The 20,228-nt window shown below is 34.0% G+C and overlaps 1 protein-coding gene across 1 annotated transcript; it reads left to right on the top strand.

Annotated features, from left to right (window-relative positions):
• Window positions 1-2,726: 2,726 nt before the first annotated feature.
• On the top strand, window positions 2,727-18,631 carry LOC139099565 (uncharacterized; the record flags this gene model as incomplete). Its single annotated transcript, XM_070652061.1, has 6 exons — window positions 2,727-2,881; window positions 10,728-11,072; window positions 11,167-13,797; window positions 13,869-14,062; window positions 15,551-15,850; window positions 16,819-18,631. Coding segments are annotated over 6 exons (3,788 nt in total), but the record flags the coding sequence as incomplete, so codon positions are not given.
• Window positions 18,632-20,228: the final 1,597 nt, after the last annotated feature.

Here is a 20,228-nt window from a genome sequence, read left to right as displayed (position 1 = left end):
CCTTTCCTCCGATTGTAACGCTTTGTAACAAAATTATGAAGCTTTGCGTAATTTCTATAGTTTGTCCGAAATTGCAGGCCAGCAGCCTAGGACAATCTATAATATAAAGTCCAAAACTGCAGCTTTGAACATCTAAAATGCTAGAAATGGAGAAAGCCCGTCCCGTCTGTGGACAAACTATAAAAAGATACAGCCTTTAATCGGCAAGGAAGCCAAGTATCTGAACTTCAAGAAAAGCAGACTATGGCTCTTAACCTAAGTGGTTTCCGAACGTGCTGCACTTATTGACGTCCCCCCCCCCCCCCCCCCCCAATCAATCAAACCAGTTTTGCCAAAAGCGCCCATAATTAGATCCATCCAAAAATCACCAACATAGTCACCCCAAATGTATCCTTCAAACAATTTAATTAATTTTCGAATAAATGGCTTGTGAAATCGGGCATATACCAAAACATAGATCCTTTTGTTCAATTACGTCTTATGTATTAAACTAAAAAAGATTTAATTATTTCCATTCACAAAATTTATACTGAATCCTAAAAACTTATGAATAATGCTTTTGTAGAATATATATAGATATTTAAAAGTCTTTATTGTATTAATATGTTGCATAATTTTGAATTAGTCTTGAGGGGACAGTCTTCTTGTTTTAAAAAAACTTTTATAATCTGACCAAAATACGACAGAGAAGAAAGCTCCGACGGTCTGGTATACAATTACACATTTTATTTTCTATGTTTTACTCTGAAGTATATTTGCCTACGGTAAGAAGAATAGAATAAAACGAATTATTTTTGCTTGCCGCAGGTAGGAAGAGCGTTGAGTCTTATTAAAAAAATGTTGAATATATTATTTTACATTTTTTTATTTCTTTTGTGGATCAGGATAAATTTTGTAAGTTTAGTAGTCAACTATAGTCTACTATTTATCCTGAGACATACTCTTTAAAGCACCTCATTAAAGTGAATTTGAAGAAATCTTATTTGAAAGGCACAAGGCTTATAAATGGACTGAAAATACAACTCTTGGCAGACTTGATTATAGCTTCAGGCCAGATTCGATGAAATTCAGACTTGTTTTTGCCCTATTTGCCTTTATTCGTACAAGTTGGTTCCGAAAATGGTGGGTTTTAAACCTCACCATCCCTAGTCTGATTGTAGGGTCGCCGCCCTTAAAACGAGGTGGTTTGGACTTTTTCTCAATCCTTTAACGTGCTTATCCCCGTATATTGCTTGGATCCTAGGTGTATTTAACAGTATCAGGGGATACTACCGGAAGATCTACATTGACTTTCGGTCAGCTTCGGAGTCAGACTTCGGTTTCTCCAATTCCCCAATCTCAGACTAGATTAAAGTTGGTATTTTTCTGAATTTTCGGCCAATTCGATGCAATATGCTTTCCAAATCATATATTCCTTTGAATAATCTTTCATATCCTTAAGAATTTTTTAAGGTCAATCCAAAATTACAGACTAAAACTAAGCATCTAGTTCTTGCTTGTTCCAATCATTACACACGAATTTTATCATTAAATTACATAACAAGCATCAGATTCGACTGCTTAAAAATAGAAATTAAAACTTTCAAGGATAACTTCCACTGAAAATTACCACCATGCATGTTAAACGCCCATAAAAAATAATCCTTCCAAACTCAGCACGTGCTTCTCATGAAATTCTAATAGTACAGTGTTGTTGAAACTGTTTTGTGTTGTGGCACAAAAATTGGTGGTAAGACAAGGCTGAAATTGCACGCGATATCCGAAATAGACAAAGAGTCTGCTCAAAAGTGACTATACTCAAAATTAAGCATACTCAATTATATTATTCATGGGAATGCTCATTTTAGTGAGTATGCTCAATGTCTGTTAGGGTATGCAATCCATGACATTTCCAAAAAGAGCACAAAATACATGTCTGCATCACAAAGTTCCAACAACACTGTAAAATAAGAAGAACTTTAAAACTTCAAGTCATAAAATTTGAGTCAAAGCACTTATTTTAATATTCAGTAGCACCGAGCGTATCTCATTTGGGTCCTTTAAACATTCATACTGATTGTACGTACGAGCATAAATTCATTATACAACCATCTTTCAATTTCATTTATGCTCATTAATTTTATAGACGCCACACTGCCTGAAAATTGCTTTTTCAATTGCGAATATTTTTTTTCATTTAATATATATAAATTTATTGTCACGCTTCTCTCACTATGTTCAGTTCCATCCGTACCAATATTATTTTTATTTTTTCCCATTTTTCGTATAATATAATAAAATACACACAATTTTTCAGACTGTGACAAACTATTTATTTTAATCACGTTAAATCTAGTTTAATTAAAAAAGTTTGTCTCTTCATTTCTATCTTATTATACAGATAGATGAATGACTATATATGTGAAAAAAAATAATTTTTTTTTGTTTTCAGTGTGAATGTTAAAAATTAAAAGAAAAATACCAAAAATAATAAAAAGGAGCACAAGTTGAAAAAAATGAAGAAGAAAGAAGGAGAAAAAATAAATTAAAAGTGTCAAATGACAAAAGTTGTTGATTGTGCAATTTTCCGGAAAAAGAGGAAAAATAAGAAAGGGAATAATTTTCCTTATTGTGAAGCATCAACAGCATAACATACACACATACACAAAAAAGAAAAAAGGATTTAATTCTCAATTTCCTTTTCCCTATCAAATCACGAGATTGAATTAAAAAAGTTTTCAACATAGGCTGTCCACATTCGGTTTTGTGGTGCACTCGTGGAACTATATCTCCACGAACACCAAAACTCGATAAGTGGCAATTGCCAGAGCCAGAATTACCCCTTGAGTCACAATGGGTTGATGGTGCTGGCGATGGATATTGGGATCAGTGCTCTCAATGGGTAAGATGTTATTTAATTTTTATGCTTGTTTGTGGATATGTTGGTTATTGAATTAGATGTTGTATGTACATACATGAAAATGTCAGAGTTGGAGATTGCATTTTGTGCTGGAAAGTCATTCCTAATCAGAATAGATCAAATCGGGTATTCGTTTAAAAATCCGGTCTCAAACTTGCTTGACTCTGAATTGATGCTGGAATAGGTTCCAACACGACACCAAACTTGAGTCTTGCTAGCCTATAGCCAGATTCCGATCGGTTAATTGACTATACCGACCAGGCCGGCGTGATTCTAGCATGGAGCCGGATTTAAATCGAATTTGGCATCAAGTCACAATCTCTTCGGCCTTAAGTTGGATTTTGGATCGATCAAATGATTATTCTTTCTAGGACAGCGTGACTATCGCATAGTACAGGACTAAAATCTAATCCAGGACTAAGATAGAGTCACGTCAACCTTTGATCGAATTTTGGATCGATTAACCGACTAAACCTACTATGCCGGCGTTACTCAGGCATAGTGCTAGACTTAAACCTAATCCGGGACTGAGACACAGTCATGCAAATCGGATATCGATCAACCGACTTGTGCTATTCAGGAAATGGTCTGTCATAATAATTCCACTACCAAAATCGATAATCCGAAGAATAACCCACCAAACCACGTCAAACCATCTTCTTCCTCATCATTTTCTGCCAATCTCTTCTTACAATTCCATAAAACCCCAACTATGTCTTCCTCACATAATAAGCGATGAGCTTTTCATGCATATTCATGATATTTATACAGCCATACTAATGTGCACTAATGCCATACTGTTAATGGAGGTGAAATGGCAACTTCCTTAATGTCGAATATTTGCAAAGCAAAAATACAGAACATATTGAACTGTTTTGGGTTCACTTCCACAATCAACATATGTCGGTTAGACTTGATATTAGCCATAAAATTTAATGAAGGCACTTGTAATGATTTTGATGTTTTACATCCGCCTTTTAACAACCTCTCACGAGGCCTGAAAAAAAAAGTAAAAGAACCCGACATAGAATGAGAGAAAAAGAAGCAACAAAGTGAGGAGAAGAAGCTCTCTTTTTTGTGCTGTACGTCTCGAAAGAGATGTTTACATGCAGAAAAATTATTTTGAATACACGAATAGTTAATTTCGTCATGATGTAAGCAAGAATGTAGCTTTTGTCAGTACAATTACATCTGTATTTCTCTTGTTTTTTTGGTAGTAACGTGGGAAGTGCGAAAAGAACTTTTTTAATCAACAAAGTTTTTTTTTTATCGTCAACGGGAATGGAATAATGAAGAAAATGAAACGGAGCTGTGAAGGAAATATTGCCAAGTTTTGAAATCTGTTGTTTTCGTAAAAGTGTTAATTGTCATATTAGAGCATGATGAGATAATTAACTGTGTGATATACTTTTTTACAATTCATAAAATTTTATGAATCGGGGGACATGAATTCGGATTTTCTGTAAATGAGTCAGTAAAACAATGGATTTTAATAGGGTTCTGCCCAAGTTCTGCCAATTACCGCGGATCTGTAATTTCTGAAGGCATTAACACACGATTCATCCGGATGAGAGTTTGCTTCATCTCCATACAAATAAGCCATCCGGACGAAAGTATCAATATCTTGGTATATCCAGATGCAGTCTAGATGTGCAGATCTAGAGTCTATACCTTACAGTTCGTTTGAAGATGAAAAACTACAAGTTTTGCTACATGTTGATCTATAATTTTGGACATACCCTAGTTGTTATTCATGAATTTTAAACCACTCGAGATAGGTATAAAACCAATAGTTTTATTCTGAAAAGCAGAATGTGTTCATTAATGCACCGATATGTTACATTTTCAAAAATTAAATGCAAAATTGTGCTGAGGTCACCAAGACCGTCCCTGGCGCAAAGAGCATGATTTCATGGTAAACTAATACCACTACGGTACTTAAATGTGTTATATTTATCTGTTAGGGAAAGAGTCAAGAAATTTAGCTCGGTTTATATGGAACCTTTCAATTATCAAGCAATAAGAGGGAAGAGAATGTAATTTAAACAATATATTCAGGGATATAGTCAAGAGGGGGTTATAGGTTTATTGAGATGCAAAATCCTAGCAAATAGAAGAATTTTTGCAAAACAGGGAGAGCGGGTTACACTTACAATACCCGAACTTGGTCCGATCCTCCCCTGATTAAATTGATCGACCTCTTTGAAAAATTAAAATATCTTCAAATTTGAAACTTCTTTGATCAAATCACTGCACTTTAATTTCGAAAATTATTAAATTGGGCATTATTTGAACTCAAACCCACATGTAACCAAAAAAAAAATTCAAATTCCACAGAATCACCAATTGAATGACTTTTATAAGCATTTACTCAATATACATGTCACTCAGGCACAAAAAACACATTCATGTCTCATTCCAATGTCAAACATTACAAGTCATTCAACAAAATCACACAAATATTTTTTTTTTTATCTTTTTCTTTTCTTTTCAAAAAGATGAAGCATCCGTTTTTTATTTCACAAAGGGAAAAGAAATATGTATTTACAGTAACAAGTAGAACAGACTGAGTGGGTGAAATTGAGTAAAATGATGCAAAAGAGAAAAGAAAGAAAAAAAGTTTTTTTTTCTGTTGAAAATTTTACTAGAAGTTAATATTTGAAGCGCATAGAGGATATATTTACTTTATTTATGTGAAATGAGAAAAAAGAAATGTTTTCTTCTTTTTATTCCTTTCCTATCTTTCACATCTATTATCATACAAATAGAAAAAATATATATACATACATACATGTGTGTGTATGTAACCGGAAAAAAGGCAAAATAAGGCATTGAGAAGAAAGACACCAGATATCATGAGAGAAAAGAAAAGAAAAAATCACAAAAAAAAAATATCAATATTAACAAGTTCCTGCGAATCCTTCTGCAATTTAAATGAAAATGTAGAAACGACGAGAGAAAACATGAGTTATATTGAAAAATTGATTGTGCATGAAATGTGGTACAAAAATAATTGAAAGATTGCCTCATATTCCGAGAGATGTAAATGATGAAGGCTGCGATAAGGAACTAAAGCTTGCCTAAAGCTCATTTATTAGCATCCAAATGGCTGTCATCTTCACGTGAAAGTCAAATGGCAATCTAAATATGGATATCATATGGCAACCTTATGAATGCTAATAATCAAGCTTCCTTGAACAGAAAAGGAGAATTTCCATGAGTATTCTTACAAAATTGAGCAAGTCTTATTGTATTGATTGAATATATTAATAAGTATGATAATCTAGGTTAGTATGCTCATTGTTTGTTAGGGTTTAGTCAAATGGTTGCCATATGGATGCTTATAAAAGAGCTTTAGTCAAATAACTGCCATAGGGATGCTAAAAAACGAACCTTAATCAAATGGCAACCATAGAAAAGCTAAAAATCAAGCCTTAATCGAATGACAGTCATATGGATACAACGAGAAGGCGGCTTCCATTTGGTTTTAATGAAAGCTTCGCGGTGGAGCTTTAAAAGCTTCTTGTACCATTCCGAAATACTTGAAAAATTTGAATAATTTTCAAACTGTCCACATAGTGACTAGAAATCAGAGCTGGAACCTAACTAAAATTTGAGACAATTTAAGACTTAATTTCTCGTAAAATGAAACTACTTACTTACTTTCTTTGCTGGTCGTACAGATCAATTGTGATCCATGACTTCTCACAGGAGTCGCCTGAAGCTGGCTATATTGCCACTTCCATTTGCTAATTTCCGATACCAAGTGCAATACTATCTCTATCGACAGCTTTCTTCCAAGAGTTCTTTGGGTGTTCGCCCATGATCTTTTACCGTTCAGAAAGTCAGCTTTGAAGACCTTAAAATGAAGCTATCGTCCTAAAAATCCAAAAAGATCACATTTTCTCACGCCTTACCAAATAGTCCAATATTTTCATAAATTTATATCACAATTCAGCAATAAGAAGCAAAAAAGATGAGTCAAGTAAAATAAGAATACAAATTTACCACAATGATTTATGATGTTTTACCAAAGGCCATAATCAAAAGGAATTTAATTTTCTTTTCTTTCATTCCTTTCCCAAAAAACTTTTGTTTGTTTCTTATCCTACGCACACAAATGTAGATGTAGGTACATAATAAATAAGCAAAAAAATGGAGAAAAAGTATGAAGTTATATTCCATAGATATTCTTATGAAATCAAATTCCGTTGCCCAAAGGAATGATATGAAATAGTCAAGTTTGAGAAAGGAAGGGAAGCTTTTTGTTTAGGAGTTTTGTAACGCAATCCAAGAGCCTTTATGATCTCTTGGAGTTCTTTGAATTCTTTCGAATGTTTTTGACTTTTTCAAGGGCAATTTCTGGGAAAGCATATTGCAAAGAAATGGCTGAAAATTTGGTTCCTAATTGAGTTGAATTTAGACACTGAATTTCATCGAATCCGGTATGATTTCATAGTCATGCTGGGCTAGGGCTGGATTTTCGGTAATATCAATGCCGTGTGGTATTTGGGTTTAAAGGCAAAAAGCAATTTTCTTGTAATTTCAAGGGCAAATTTGAAGACAATATATCAAAACTGATGCAATAGGGGCGTAGCAAGGGATGGGAGGCATTGATAGACACTCAACCCTTCTGAGAAGCGGTAAATCACAGACAATTGTCTGTACTGAACTCAGGGTGAAAACAAGTGTCTATGAAATATTTTTCAAAACATCGAATTTTTAATGTAAATCCAGTGTAAAATCATTTTGTAAATTATTTTTTTCCCCCTGATCCAACCACAATTTAACATCAAAAAAAGCATTCAACAGACAAAAGCAATTCTAAGAAAAGCGACAACATCTAAATAAACATCCATAAATGATACACAATGTCATTTTGTATTTCTCGCGTAAATCCTCTTAATAGCGGATATGAAAAAAAATCCGAGGTGAAGCAAACAACCCCAAGACTGAATAATTCTCATGAATTTGTGCCATGCTTTTGCATGACTGTTTAAATTTACTAGAATATATTCTTTGATGTATGTGAGACAAGTAAGATAAATGAACATGAGAATTGAGTGATTTTCTAATCGATATCAGTCGAGAGAATCGAGATCGAGTTCATATCAATCTGTAAAGTCACACAGAACAATGCAGTAAATGTTCCATATCGAGTCAATCAGACATAAAATTGAAGATTTAGGGTCAGGCAAAACGTATTAGAACAGAAATGTAAAAGTCATCTTCTTAAGCTTTTAAATCATGCCACAAATGAGCATTCTTCGTTTTATATCTTTAACTAGTTGCGGATGTCGACAGAAAGACAGACATTATATGGATATGGTTTATAATAAAAATGGCAAGATATGCTCACAGACGGAGATGAAGAGGGATGGGGAAGGCAAAAGCTGTTGTAAAAAAAATCAATTCAATCAGATTAAATATTCCATAAATCATATTCAGCATAGCTTTAGTATGTGTATGAGGCTCATTTAGTTATTCATATATATGTCTATGTATACATTTATATTTATATTTTATAGCTGAATTGTTTATCTGTTGAAGAATCTTAAAGAATGAATTTTCAGTGGAAAAGGTTCGCGGGGTATGGAAATTCAGTTTTTAAAGTCTATAGACCTGTAATGGGTAACCTGAGTGTCGTCAGATATTTTTGTAAACGACATGAATCATATGTCGGGTGCGCTTCCGGTCGAGGTTAACCACCAAGATGTGTCGAGAAAACTAAAAGGTTGCCTACCACTTCTATAGTCTTCTTGACATTTTAGTGACTTTTAAGGAGTAATCCGAAGAACACTCTCTGGCTCTGAGTGGGACATGATTAAGTTGATCACGATTCAAAGCTGATGGTTCAGGGATATTTTTCCGACTTTTCACGCAGTGTGTCTTTAGTTCAGTGATGGACAACCTATGTGCCTTAGCACAAAAAGGTTGCCCACGACTGCTTTAGGGTAAATGGTCCTTCACCTATTAAGTTAAGGAAAGGGAGGTGGGGAGTCGATTCTGAGAATTTCATTGCCCATTTTCAAAAATAGTTTCATATTCTGTAACATAACCTCAACTAATTTCATAACTTTAAATTCTTAACACCATAATATCCAACATGACACCAACATCCGCACTTTAATTTTATTTTTTGTTGAAATCAAGCTCAATATTTATCTCATCCGACTGCCTCAAGTCATTATTGTTCAATAACTCAATAATGTTATTCTTTTCAGTTTACTCTCGATGGGACAAACATGCTTCCAAGCAATTTAAATCATGATTGACTTACAATAGTTTTTCATTCTCTTTAAAAATTCCCTGTCATTGCCTGACTTTATTGTTTTTTTTCTATATGTCAGAGATTCTTTTATTTCAGGCTAGGCAATGAATCGAGGCAAATAATGTTAGAGACGAAATATATAAAATGCCACAAGATTTTTATTGTTGCTAGAAAAACATAAAAAAATGCTCTGTTTTGACTCTCATAAAAGGAACAATCATGTTAAGGATATAAAAAAGTTGTTATCTTTTTGTGCGCGGCTCTTCCATCAACATTGTTGAATATTTTATTATTTTTTTGTGATTTTTTTTTGATTTCTGCCTGAATTTTGGATTCAATTTGAAGCACAAAAATATTTTAAAAATTCTACTTTATTAAGCATGTCTTTTAAGAACGATTAAATATGAATCAAAAGCTCAACATTACTTAAAGCTTATCTTATTTCGCAAATTCAACCTCTTTTTCATTCTTATTCCATTTTCGACTAAGAAGTATTCTTTTATGACAATAATTGTGGCTTATAAAAATGCTTTCTCATGCAAAGCAGATTGAGTTTGCATACGCAAATGAGAATCGAAAAGAAAATATTCTGCTGATGTTTTAAGCATGCAGCAAAAGCTAAAAAAATGAACATAAAAAAGTTTCCCTTTTTTTATATCGATGCGACGTTCTGTATATTTTTTGTATGTAAAAGAAATAAAAATGGAAAATATTAGATGAAAAGTATGCAAATTTTGAGGTACAGCATTTCTTTCTTTTTTTTGGAAATTATCATACACTTCTTTATAGCCCCGGAATGTAAAAGGGATGTTGGTTTAGATGAATTTAGGAGGAAAGATTTGGATGTTAAGGAGGTTTTAAAAGGGTTCTTTCTTCTATCTTTTATGGCAAGGTTAAGATTTATGGATATTTTTTGAGGTTATGTTGAGGTTTATTTACTTAACGATCCCAAAATTGGATAAGTTTAGCTGCATTTTTAGAGGATCTTTTGTCTTTTGAATGTCGAACTAACTCCAATAGCCTTAAAAGTGTACCTACAAATCATCCTAATATTCTTACTTAGTTGCTGCACTGGTCGTACAGATCAGTTGCAATTCAAGGCTTCCAATTCAGCTCTCTCTTTAGTTTTTTTTAGCTTGTAGGATGGTAGCTTACTAGGTTGGTGGCTTTCTAGGCCAACGCACCTTGTATTAATTAGTGACTCGACCCCATCCCACTATGTGGCTTAAATTGACTGTCATCATTGCGAGATGAACGTTGATACATGGTGGAGTTAAGCTAAGAGTCACTTTAAGCCACATACATTGTCCTTGCACCACCAACAACTCTTATACCCCACCGCCTAAATTCCTAAACTCTTTCAATCTGGATGTCCTTGACTTGCGAAAATCTCTTTTAAAAATTCACATTCGAAACAATTTCTTGATTAAATCAGCCGAAATCTAAAGTATGCAAAACGAATTATCATACAGCATGACATAAATTTTCCAATAAAAATTACTTTTTCCAAAAATACATTTTCACTTATCTGAACTTTTCCTTTTTTCTCATTTTCAGCATTATCCAACCAAAACACCACAGCCAAAGCAATCACAAGCAACAACACCATCATCATATCGTACAGAATTATCTGGATCTTATGCATCGCTTGATTGTCCATCGCCGCCCGGACCACCAATTGTATCCGATAAGACACGTGATCCACAAACGCGGCTGGCAATTTATTTAAAAACTCTGTACATAGATCTTTCACTTAAAGAACCAATTTTACCATCATGGGTACATCCAGTGATACCTGGTACACTCTGTCCGGCAAGATTGGAACCTGAGTTGCGTTTAAGCAGCTTATCACATGGCCTTAATGAATGTATATCGATAGATCAAATTCTTCAAGCAGTTCATGTAAGTTTTGATACTTTTTTGAGTCCAATAGACTTAAATGACAATTCTGTACCAAAATTGACTCTCTTTTCTTCTATCCCTTCCGTAACTTTAGACCAAAGATGGACCATATCTTGAGGCACCGAGACGAATATTTATAGAGTGTCCCTCATGGCTGGTAAAAAGTTCATTAGCGTTAAGAATATTACACAATTGGGCAAGAGATGCTCCATGGCCTCAACGCGGTCAACCCGTAGCTTTAGCACTTTTTGTACCATTAAGTGAATTAAAAGGAACGTTACATAATTATATTAGTAAAGAATTAATATCGAAGAGTACACCAAATCTATTTTCGGGATTTGGTGCCTTCAATTCAGCATGGAATACATTAGAGTCGTTAAAAGGAAAATTACTTTTTGTACTCGATAGTTATGATGCGACATTGATGAGAAGTAGTGGACGTAATCGTAAAAATAAAGGCACATTTGATGATATTATTGACCTCCTTGAAGGAAAATTATTTCCTGAATCTCGTATTATATTAATAGGAAATACATCACAATGTTTGGATTTATTGCCGCTCATGCAGCGTCATTTGAAATATGAGGGTATTACATGGGGTAGATCAGCATCACTACTCGGTGGTGGACAATGGGGTGCACCAACTAGACTATTAGATATTGTACAGACTTCACTTTATCTTCGTAATGCTGTACGAACACCATTAGGATGTTTAGCAATTGCATCAATGTATGAGACAAATGGCGGTCAATTACCGACCGAAGAAATTGATGTAATTGAAGGAATTATCAGTTGTATTGCACCGAGTATACCACATTCTCATATTGCTGAATTGGGACGACTTGCATTGTTTTGTCTCAAAACGAAACGTTCAGTCTTTTCAACAGCGGAAATACGAATGTATTGTTCTGCTCCTGAATCACCAGTAATTGGATGCTTTGAAAAATGTCCGCTATTTGGCAAGACCGCAAAGAAGAAAGGCGAATACTATTATGCACCAATATGCCAAGGAATATACGAATATTTGGCTGCAAACTATTTAGTTTCATTGGCTAATCGTCCGGGACTATTAGCAGCTGAAATAACTGGATTGAGTTTGGCTGATGAAGTTGAAGCAGATATATTAAAAGTTTTGAGATTCTCAATGATATTACTTGGAAATAGAGCACACGTTTTATTATCAAAATTAACAACACTATGGCTTAGTCCACAAACAGTATTCTCGCTTGCACTAGCTGGAGGTGAAACAGAAGCCAATTTAAATGCATTAAGTGATATGCTTGGTATATCGAAAGTTCCACCAATCTCGCCACTCGAAACGAATCCAATTTGGGTTTCGATTACTTCATCAATTAATGAATTACAAGGATGGGGTTTGGCACTCAAATCACCGATATGTGCACTCAAAAATCTCGAACTCATGTATCAAATGGAGAAAACCATTCAATTAGAATCACGTAATGCACTCGACATATTTCTCGATGCTCTCTCACGTAATGAAAGTGTAACCACATTGAGAATATCGTCATTGATTGAAAATGATGTACGAGAGAGTGATATAAATCATTTAGCAGCATGCATATCGAAGGCATTGTTAAAGCCACGTTTAGAAAATTTTGAATTAATTTTGACATTATTGGAAGAGGATCCACCGGCTATGAAATTACAATCTGTCGTATCAGCATTGTGTAAATCTATACCGCGTCAAACTAAATTAGTTTCGGTACTTCTTGATTTGGGATTATGTACGTCACAGCTTGTACAAATTTGTGCAGCACTTGAGAGATGTCCACATATTAATAGATTGTCCTTACCACATCTCAGATGTGAACGGGGTGCAATTAGTGCTTTAGCAAGTTTATTAAAGAATCGACCATTATCGTCGCTTGCATTGCCAGCATGTTGGGGTGCACGTGACGATCCACCATCATCATCTGGTGTAAGTATGGGATCGGGAAGTGGAAGTAGTAGTGGAAATTCAGGTTTAATAAAACAAGGATCATTAACGGGTGCACCATCTCCACGAGCATATCCACCCGGTCTTTTCTCATCACTGCCACGTGGTCTTCCACCAACAGCAACATTAGGACGATCTCAAACACTTCCAAGACAGTTATTGGAAGGTCCACCAGATAAAAGAAGTCAAGATTCTGTCATATCACGTACATGGTATCCAACACCAGCATGTGAAGGTGGTCCACACAATTCCGGTACACTACATGATTTATTATTTGCCGCAAGGGAACCATATTCACGCCTACATGGACTTGATTTGAGTAAAGCACAATTATCATTAGAAGATTCAATGTGTTTAGGCGAAACTGTGAGAATCAGTCCAACATTACATTCAATTAAATTGGAAGGAGCATCAAGACTGAGTGAAATTTTGCCAACGGTATTGGGTGCTGCTGAATCACCCAGTTTACAAATGTTAAGTCTCGGTTCACCTCGATTAATTTTAGAAGATACAGCTATCACAATGTCGGCGAGAGCCTTAGGCAGCTGTATTACATTACGTCTACTCAGCCTCGACGGATGGAGTTTTAAATTTGAAAATTTATCGACTCTAGCACAAGTTCGAATATTTCTATCGCTTACATCCATACGTGAATTGGGCTTGTCAAATTGTCGCATTTATTTGCCAATGTTTAATAGTGTACTGCAGATGCCATCCGATGCTTATGATTGTAATTCCATTGTTGTATTAAAATTGTCTGGAACGCAGGTATGATAACAAATGACTTTTTCCCATAGCTTTACATGACCAAACTTTTATGCTTTAAAATTAATCAACAGATTATTCTCGGTGACCAAACACCATTACGTGGTCCACAACTTTTACCATATCTAGGTGGATTTCATAATTTAAGAGAACTGGACTTATCAGCACCAGCACGATCGGGTTTGGGAAGTACAACATCAGCTCCACCACTCATTTTAGATGATAAAAGCCTCTCCACATTCTTCCAACAAATAAACCAAAAATTCGGGTACGTAGTGGATTTACCATCCAAAGTAGTTAAAATTAATGAACAAATATACACAAAAGTTTTTCAAACAACATTCAGATTTCATTATCATACATTTCTGTGACTCCATTAAGTTTAATTAAATGACCAAAAAGCAGTAAAGTTTGTCGTATTCGAATAATACACAAAAAAAAAAGTTTTTGTCGAGAATAAAGTAAGCTGTTGTTCATTAATGTTCTGATATGATTGGAGGTTTTGAGTATTCGAATGGTTCTTAGAGTAAGTTCTTTAGTTTTAATGGCTTTAGATAAGATACAGTAATTAAATTGAAATGGATGGAAGTTCTTTAAAGTGTAAAATGTCCTGTGTGACTTGAAATGTGGCTTTATCTTGTCATGTATTTAAGTAATTGCCGGTTTCTTACTGTACACCTCCCCCTACGCCTATGTTGCTTTCATTATACAAGTTGTATTTGGAGATGGTCGGATGTAAGCCTTTCCATCCTTAGTCTGATTGTGGGGCTGCTACTCTTCAGACGAAAAAGTTTAGAAATAGTCCTTTATACGGACAGATAGCTCAGATTCAAATGGTGTATTTAGCGGGATTATAGAATACAACTTACTTACTTACTTCGCTGGTCGTACAGATCAGTTGTGATCCATGACCTCCCATAGGAGTAGCTTGAAGCTGACTCTATCACTGGCTACCACTTGCTAATTTCCGTTACCAAGTGCAACACTATCTCTATCGACAGCTTTCTTCCAAGTGTTCTTTGGACGTCCACGAGCTCTTTTACCGTCCAGAAAGTCAGCTTTGAAGACCTTATTAATAGAGAGGATACCAAAGGATGGTTATTATACCACTTGGTATTTGATTAACTTTAGTCAGAATTCGGCTTCCTTAATTTCCATAAACCTATACTTAGTGCACACTCAAGCGTGTACCTTAGAGCAGGTGTATTCCTTCGTTAGGGTAAGGTGTAGATGTAGGAGTTTTTCGAGCAATCAGTCAAAAGCCAACTTAATTCTGTTTTATTGCAATTAACCAGAGTAACTCTGGGCTTGAGTAGAATTTTCAGCTACTTCTGCTTCATATGCCTTTCGGACCGGTGCATTAATTACCCATAAAGCCACAACAATGCTCAAAAAAAAGCTCAACAGCGACTTGTTAATAAAAACTTTTCCCAACAATAAATTGCATTCCTTCATAATAAACGGCACAAAGGACATTATCCTATCGGATATTATATTAAGAACCTCTACATTTAATGCCATGTTATCTTCATTTCCTCAATTTCATTTTTTCTAAATTAGTTTCGATGCCAAAAACAAGAATTATCTCCAAACTTTTTCATCTCCATACACTTTTCTGTTCATTTTATTCATTTCCAAAATTTTTTCATTTTGTGTGTATTATATTTGCCTGCTGCAACACAAACTTATTCATTTCAGAGTAAAAGACTCTTAAATAAACTGATAAAAATGTTTTTTTGATTCTGTTCATTCACAGACTGCTAAATACATTGAAAATATGTAATTGGATTATCCATTTGGATGATGCAACAAAAACATTCAAGACGATGGCAAGAGCATTAAAATCATCAACAATAAGTCACATCAAAATTGACGGTATATCGGTGTTAGATAGAAATAAAAAGCATCGTGTAGAACCACAATTTTTGCATGCATTACTATCATCCGTACCACTGTTGCGTTGGATAAGTGTTAGTTTATCTGGTGTGAGTGAGGAGCAAATGGCATTTATTGGAAATTCAATTGGAGATATAAAATCAAATGAGATTGATATTAGGTGAGTATTTCGAGTTCAATGTTGTTTCGTTGATTCCAGATGCTACATATATGTATGAGGGTGATTGTACATGAGAATATAAAAATAGAGTGATGATTGAATTTGATAAAAAACGGAAGATCCAATTTTTTTTGTCAATGATGGATGCTCAAAAAAAGGATGATTGAGACGCATTCAAAGCGATCTTATAATAGAACTGTGAATTCGATTTGTGATGGAATTTTACTGATGGGTAATTGAGTGGAATTGAAATTTAGAATGGTGTTTTTGTATTATAAGAGGTTAAAATCGACGGAAATGTTGAGTCGACCTTGTTTCGACTACGAGCATTGTTTTGTACTTCCAAAAATTGGTTGACAACTTTTCTATCCCGAACAATTCAAATTGGTTAATCGATCTGAGATCCGGCACCAATCTGGCTCTAGTATTCGGCCTGATCCGACACCAAGCCGACTCTGGCATTCGACTTGAATTCAGTCTTAAATTAGAGTCAGCCAGCTTGGAACCGGATTATTGATCAATTAACCAAGTTGTACCATTCAAGTTGGAGGGATAGATCCTTGAATGGCTGTTATAAAGCTCAAAAAGCACAGGTATATGCTTAATCAGACTTTTGCATCATCCTATTCGCCCAGAAGTCTAAGCCCTAAAGTTGTCAGTATAAATCAAGCAGATCCATCACTATACTTCAGCATTGCATCGAAAAAAGCTTATAAATACTTAAAAACTACTAGTTTGACCTCATATAACCCAGATTAACCCACGTTCATCTATAAAAAGACAAAACAATCACATTTACGTCCCGTCAGAATTAAAATTAAGCTAACAATATGAAAAAAGTTTTTCATCCTGTCCGTTCATTCTCTCTATATTTATTCACTCATGTCAACCTCACTTCTGTATCTACAATTCAATTTAATTTTATTTCTTTTTCTTTTTTTTCTCACATATAAAAAAAATAAACACAGATTAAGCGACTCGACAATTGAGAATGTTCGTTTAATGACCCAATCATTGAGTCTCGATGGTAAATTCGATATTCGTGTATCGACATTTGGAACATCATCAAATATTTTGGTGCATGTTGAGAAAATCGGAGTCAAAAGTTTGTCACGTAAGCACAAAGATTAAATTCCTTTTTTTTTCTCATCAGATGCGGCTCAACTTTTCTTTCTTTTTTTCGTCTGTTTCTTGGCGAAAAAATGAGAGAAGAAAATATTCAATTTATTTTTCGTTTAATATTCAACAAATGCATATTACACATATATTATTTTATGAGATGATGAAAAAAAAAAATGAAAGGCAGCGGTGTTATCTTGGAAGATGTTTGAGATGGTTGTCATATGCTTTCGGAAAATGAGTTTAATATAGGAGATTCTCTGCATCAAGAGCATTTTAAAAAGGTAAAGAGTGTCGATTGAACCTAAATAGTCAAACTTGAGTCTTATTTGACATTGAAGAGCCTTTTTTGCTTCTAATGAGTGCCATATGGTCCTGGAGGGTCTAATATGGCCATAAAGAGGCTCTGTAGAGTCTTATTTGATTCTAAAGAGCCTCATATGATCTTGGAGGGTCTAATTTGGTCATAAAGAGGTAAATATAAACTTATAGAGTCTCGTTTGAACCTTATTAGTCAATTTTGACTCTAGAGTGTCTTATATGACTCTGAAGAGTCTCATTTGACCCTTAAGAGAATTATTTGGTCCTAAAGAGCCTCCTTTGACCTTGAAGAGTCTCATTAGACCATGAAGAGTCTCATTTGATCCTAAAGAGTCTCATTTGGCCGTAAAGAGTCTCATTTGATGCTCATATGTCGCTTAAGTGTCTCTTTTGACTTAAAAACGTATTAAATGACCTTTAAGAGTCTTAAACTACTCTAAAGAAGCTCATGTGACCATGAAGATCCTCATATGACTCAAAAAAGTCTCATTAGACTCTGTTATAGTCTCATATGAATTTAGAAGGACTTATTTGAACTTAAAGAGTCTCATATAACTTTTAAGTCACTTTTATGGCCTTGAACAATCTCATATGACCCTAAATAATCTTAATTAACTAATCTTAATTAATTATTTAAACTTTATGACACTTATCTGACCCAAAAAGTCTCGGATGTCTCCAAAGAGTCTCACATGATTCTGAGTAATTTCATATGACTAAGAAAAACCTCATTCGACCCTAAAGAGTCTCATTTGACCCTTGAGAGTCTCATCTAACAATAAAAAGTTTCATATGATCCTAAAGAGCATAATATGGCCATAAAGAGTCTGATATGACCCTAATAACTCGTTCAATTGTAAACTGGGTCTCAGCTAACCTTTATAGAGTCTCATCCAATCACTAAAGAGGCACATCTAAATGAATGTCATTATTATCACATATAAAAGTGAAGAAAACCTTCAAACACTCTACAAAATAACAACTCTGTCAAAATAAACACCAAAAAAATAAAAAGGAACTGATGAAAAAAAAAACTTTTCCTATTAGTAAGTTGAGATGGAAAAGAATTCCTATCATATTTAAGTTTCATAAGAAAAGCAAAAAGAAATTTGATAATAGTTTATGTATGAAAAAGAAAAAAAACTTACACTAACTAACTAGCTCCACGACTATGTAATGAAATTACAGGGAGATTATTCAGATACTCCCTAAAATCCGACATGAAAAGATACACTATTTATTATTAAGAATAATTGAAGAAAAAACTTTTTTATATTATTCAGCACAAAGAAGAAATACATATAAAAATTTTTCCTATTTAAAAAAAAGTGTTGAAATAAAAATGATGATGAAAAATGTTTAATAGAAATTTGTAGCTGAATACAAAAAACTTTTTATCATGATGCAAGAATAATTTTTGCTCATATTTGAATAAAAGAAATAAAAAAAAAGAAAAAATTGATTTTTGTTTTTTGAAAGAGCATTAAAAGTGTTTTATGCTGTTAATAATAGACATCACTTCAATCAACAGATGCCAAATATATATATAAAAGAAGAATATTCAAAAAAAAGAAAAAAAATTGTTATGAAGTAGTTTTGTTGTTGTTAGATCATCTTCTTCTTCCTCTTTCACTCCGCTATATTCTGATATTGTTTATATCTCTTTCAACCCACACAACAAACCACATTAAACAGACTTTCGTGTAGAAAATAGACGAAAAAGAAATCAGAAATTCCAGTTTGATTTTTTTTTATTTCTCCAGCTTTAAAAACTGTGATTTTTTTTCGCTACATTTACAACCTTTTTTTAGTTCTATTCATTTTATTTCAATTTCATGAGATGTAATTAAAGGTAAAAATAATAAAAAAGAGAAGAAATGTTAAGAATTAAGTGCAAAAAAACTCTCATTAATGGAAGAGATTGAACATTTTTTTATTATTTACATTTAAACGAGATTAGAGCTGGGTGTTAATTTGGAAATTCCATCAAAATTGATTTTCACTACTGACTCGTAAAATATCAAAAAACTTCAAGTGGCTTGTTATGAATTAGTTGTGAAAATTTTACAGCCATGTAGAGATGCAAAACTTTTTAAAAAGTTGCTCAATATGACTGATGTAACATCAATTTACACCTCATAGTTTTTATGTATTTTTAGCAAGTTTCAAGTTTTATTCCTCTTGAGATTAAAAACTTTTCCATTTCTGGAGTAATCCTTTCGTAAACAAAGAGTTTATTAAGATTTGGCGTTGGATTATTATGAAAGATTGACTTAAATCTGATGTTTGTTGAGTGTACCGAATAGCATGAGTGTGTTAATGGATTAACAAACCGGCATCAGATCAGCTTGACTTTGTCTTGGTGTTGAATTCGGTTTAAGCTCAAAGCTGTCATCAATCTCAGATTCAGATACGGTTTAAGCTCAGATACCGAACAAATTTAGAGTCACGACGATTTGGATCAAAGCCACTGATCCCGCATTTAGGACATAATTTCACCAAATTTGCAACCAATTTTGGAGTCCGGACTCCACTCTTTTTTTTTAACTTCAAAAGTCCGTAATCCACATTGGAGTCCTATCCAATAAACCATAAATTCTATTATTTTGTACACTTTGAGCTACTATGGTTGTAATTTAAACTCTTTAGGGTGCAACAAAGAGCCACAGGCCTGCATTTTATGAATTTTAGATGCATGGACTTGCAGTTTTCGATTGCTCTTTATGAACCTTATAAAACTGTGACACTAACACAGTTATCATAGAATCGAGATTAAAACAGTCCCAGAAAACACACGACAGAAAATTTGATAAAATTAACGTTAAATCCGACACCAGGCCAACTTAATTCTGGCCTGAGACTAGAGTTCATCAAATCTGGTTCTAGATCTATAGTTATAGATCTATAGTCCTGTCTGGAGCGGGATTTTTGGCTATTT

This window comes from Chironomus tepperi, unplaced genomic scaffold (assembly GCF_022539635.2).
Source record: "Chironomus tepperi strain 1889 unplaced genomic scaffold, CSIRO-AGI_Ctep_v1 contig_478, whole genome shotgun sequence".
Taxonomy (NCBI): Eukaryota; Metazoa; Arthropoda; class Insecta; order Diptera; family Chironomidae; genus Chironomus; species Chironomus tepperi.
Note: the sequence above shows the minus strand (reverse complement) of the source record. Positions and strands in the feature narration are given on the sequence as shown.